The 3960-nt window shown below is 40.2% G+C and overlaps 1 protein-coding gene across 1 annotated transcript; it reads left to right on the forward strand.

Annotated features, from left to right (window-relative positions):
• The first annotated feature begins 2088 nt into the window (after positions 1–2088).
• On the forward strand, positions 2089–2484 carry LOC149561308 (uncharacterized). The gene has a single exon (XM_089827793.1). It carries the CDS (start codon positions 2089–2091, stop codon positions 2482–2484), a length of 396 nt encoding a protein of 131 aa, XP_089683919.1.
• Positions 2485–3960: the final 1476 nt, after the last annotated feature.

Raw genomic sequence — 3960 nt, forward strand, 5'->3', positions numbered from 1 at the left:
GATCAATTCAGGCCTATAGAATTATGTAATGTTGTCTATAAGATCATCATGAAATTGATTACTAAGAGGCACAAGCCATTCCTCGAGTCTTTGATTTGTGCTGAGCATGGTGGCTTTGTTGAAAAAAGACAAATCTTGGATGGAGTTGTGATAGCAACGGAGGCTGTCCATTCTATGGCCACTTCTAAGGAGAAAGCTATGTCATAAAACTTGACATGGCCAAGGCTTATGATCGGGTGAGTTGGAAGTTCTTACAAAAAATTCTTTTGACTTTTGGGTTTGCTGTGGAATGGGTCGAATGGGTTCTAAGCTATGTGACCTCATCCTCCTTCTTAGTTCTTATTATTGGAGAACCTTCTAAGTTGTTTGGTGCCTCTCAGGGACTTTGGCAAGGTGACCCTCTATCTCCCTACTTATTCATTATCATGGCAGAGGGTCTTGACATATTTTTAAAAGCTCAGGTGTGGCAGGGGATTATCCAAGGTTGGAGTTGGAGTAATAACCTTCCTCCATATTCTCACCTTCAGTTTGTAGATGATACCAGACTGATGGGCACGATTAGAATTAGTGAGTCAGTAAATATCAAGAAAGCTTTGGATATCTATTTGAAAGCCTTAGGTTAGAAAATTAATGATGATAAGTCTTCTATTTATTTTTTTAACACTCTTCAGCGTATTCAGAACATGATTGCTAGAATTCTTAGGTTCCCTTCCTCTAATGTATCTTGGGGTCCCTTTGTCCTTGGGTGCTCAACGAAGGGATTACTGGTAGGGGATTTTGGATAAATGTAGGAGTAAAGTTAGTCATTGGACTTGTAGATGGCTATCTTCTGCTGGGAGATTGGTTTTGCTAAAGACTGTGGTGCAGTCTCTTCCCATTTACAGGTGTTGTGTTTAGATTCCCCCTTCTAATTTTGTGAGGCATTTTGATGCTTTATCTCAGCAATTCCTTTGGTCTGATAGTCTTCTTTCCTTGAAGTGGAGCCTGGTCAAGTGAGAGTATGTGTGCAGGCCAAAGCATGCAGGTAGCCTTGGGCTTCGCTTGATGGCTCTTGTTGTCACATCATTGGCTGTCAAATTGTACTAGCAATGGTGTAATAGTCAAGATCAAGAGTGGGACAAGATTCTCACCCATAAGTACTTTCATAGTGCAGATTTCTCAGAGGTACCACGTCTTCCTTTGGTGGGTAAAGGCTCCTATACTTGGGATACTCTTAAGAGGGGAGCACAACTTGTTAAGGAGGGGCTCTTTTGGATTTGTAACAAAGGCTTAGATACTCTGTTTTGGCAAGACTTGTGGGATGGAAATCCTCCCATTCTTTCTAGTTTTCCCCAACTTCTCCCCCTTTCCCAAACTTTTACTAATGTTGGGTGGCTTAAGGTGAACCATTTTAAGACTGTTAAGCACCTGGGGCAGGTTGAGGTGACTTGTTGGAAGGATTCTTAGGAGTGGCTAATGGGTGGCTCTAATGAGGATCATGCCCTTCTTTCTCATGTTTTGGAGGATAGGTTTTGTAGTTCTCTCAGTGGGAGGGACAGCTTGGCTTGGAGTCCAAGTCCAAAAGGAAAATTCACAATTGCTCAAGGCTATGCTATTCTTGATAGGAAAATTCATGGTCTGGCTGAAGTGCACTGGTGGAAGAAGGTTTGGAGCAGCTTTTCATGGCCCAAGTGTAACTTTTTCTTATGGTTGTTGGCTCAGAAGAAATGCCTCACTTGGGAGAATCTTCACAAATGAGGTTTTTAGGGTCCCTCTATTTTTGTTCTTTGTTTACACAATGAGGAGTGTGTCTCCCACTTGTTTTTTCTCTGCCCCTTTTCAAGAGAGATATGGAATAGATGGTGGGAGGCTTGGTGTCATGGTTGTACTTATGCTAATTCTCTTATTGATTTCTAGGAAAGCTTGGGTAGACCTCCAGCGAGGATTTCTTTCTTACAGGTTGCCTGGTTGGTTGGTCCAGTCTTCATTCTCTGGAACATTTGGCTGGAAAGGAATCACAGAATTTTTTGTGATTCCAAACTTGGAAGTTCCCAATTGTGGAAGTTGATTCTTAATAGGCTCTAGGAGACAATTTATGCAAAGTGTGATATGTCTGTTAATATTGATCCTGGGGAACAAGTTATTATGAGGAACTTGAACTTGGGTGATAAATGCTGGGGAGGCACTCTCGAAAAAAGACCGAGCCATGGTAAGCATTGGGTGTGTAGAGATGGGAGGTGGTCCCCTCCCCCAACTGGGTTCTTGAAGATCAATATAGATGGGTCTTCTCGGGGGAACCTTAGGCATGTCGGTATTGGGGCTATTGGAAAAGGCAATGATGGTGGTGTGGTTTTTCTCCTCTCTGTTTACAAGGGTCAACATTCTAATAATCTGATGGAGGCCCTGGCTATTAAGGTTGCTATTGAGCATGGCTGCTCGTTAGGGTGGCAAAAGATCATCTATGAGTTTGACTCTCAAATTGTTATGGATATGTTGAATAACTAGAAGTTGGAAGATGTTAGTTGGCAACTTGCCTCTTTAGCCAGACAAATTCTTTGTCTCTATAGGTCCTTGGACTCTATCTCCTTTCATCATACCCCTTGCGAATGGAACAGAGTGGCAGATTGTCTAGCTAAGTGGGCTTCAAAGAATGTGGGTAGATGGGATATTAATGGTAGGGATGAGTTACCTTTTGAGTATTGTGAGATCATGGATCAGATGTTACTAGAGGACAAGAGTTTGTAATGTTGTTTTGGGCCTTTTGCCTTTTTCTCTGTATCTTGGTTTTGATTGAATAAATTTTTACCCCTCTTTTTCCAAAAAAAATAAAATACCCAACATGAAGATTTTATAGCAAAGAGACATGATACCAAAACTTCCTAAGTGATTGTGAAAGCCAACATTCACCATATGATGCTCATTTAATTAGAATGAATTAGGTTGAAATAACATCTTGTTTGAAATAAAAGTTTAGTTATGCAATGGTTTGAAATAAATTTGATAGACATCAAACAAGCATAATCACTAAATTATTTTTAACAAAATATCTCTTAGGAATTTATGCAAGGTGAGGAATATAATGCTTTGAAACAAAGAATGAAAAAACTTAACATAAGGATAATATGAGAAACATCTTCCTAATACTGTTACATCTTCTTGAGAAGGATACATCCACTTAAAGGACGTTGCAGATGATTGACACCAAAAATAAAATTAGGTCTACTCAAGAAATGATCAATGAAGTTATAATTAATGAGAATTGTTTTAGAGGTCCTCCCATGTCTATGGCAATGTTGTTCCCCTCAAACTCCTGCACAATGGGGTCCACCACATGTACCTCATATGTAGTAACTAGGGTATAGGTATCAATAATTAACACCTTACTCCAGTCCACCTCAACAATGCATATCTCATCCATATGGTTGACTAGTGCAATAGCTTGGAGGTTATGATTAGTATGGATAACAAAGCCATATTAGTGCACATTCAGCTGAAAGAAACTATGGCTTTGGGTAGCCCTACATTGGTAGTGATGGGAAAGGAAGTACATATGGCTAGCAAGGGTATCCCAAACAAGGTTATGAGAACCAGGCCTATGGGAATCAGGTCACATCACAATAGGGATATGGACAACAGGTAGATGTATAACAAGGATATGATCAGTAAGCCTATAGTAATCAAGGTTATGGCCCCTAGGAACTGCACAACTTGTAGCTACTCAACAAGATGGACTTCCATCACAAGGATACAGACCACCCCAATTTTCTTCAAATCAAGGGACTACACCACAAGGGAAGGGGTAGCCAGTTACACCTTAGCAGGTTTACAACTGACAAGCACCTACAATGTATGGTTATCCTCAACATGGAGCTTAATAGTTTGGATATGGATAACAAGCACCATCTCAACTTGCTTATGGGAAAAATCCTATACACATGTATTGAATGGTTATTAGTGATTATCTTAGTTCAATTTTTTTGA

The sequence above is a fragment of the Cupressus sempervirens genome, chromosome 4, assembly GCF_028749045.1.
Source record: "Cupressus sempervirens isolate cs-2001-9-10 chromosome 4, ASM2874904v1, whole genome shotgun sequence".
Classification (NCBI taxonomy): Eukaryota; Viridiplantae; Streptophyta; class Pinopsida; order Cupressales; family Cupressaceae; genus Cupressus; species Cupressus sempervirens.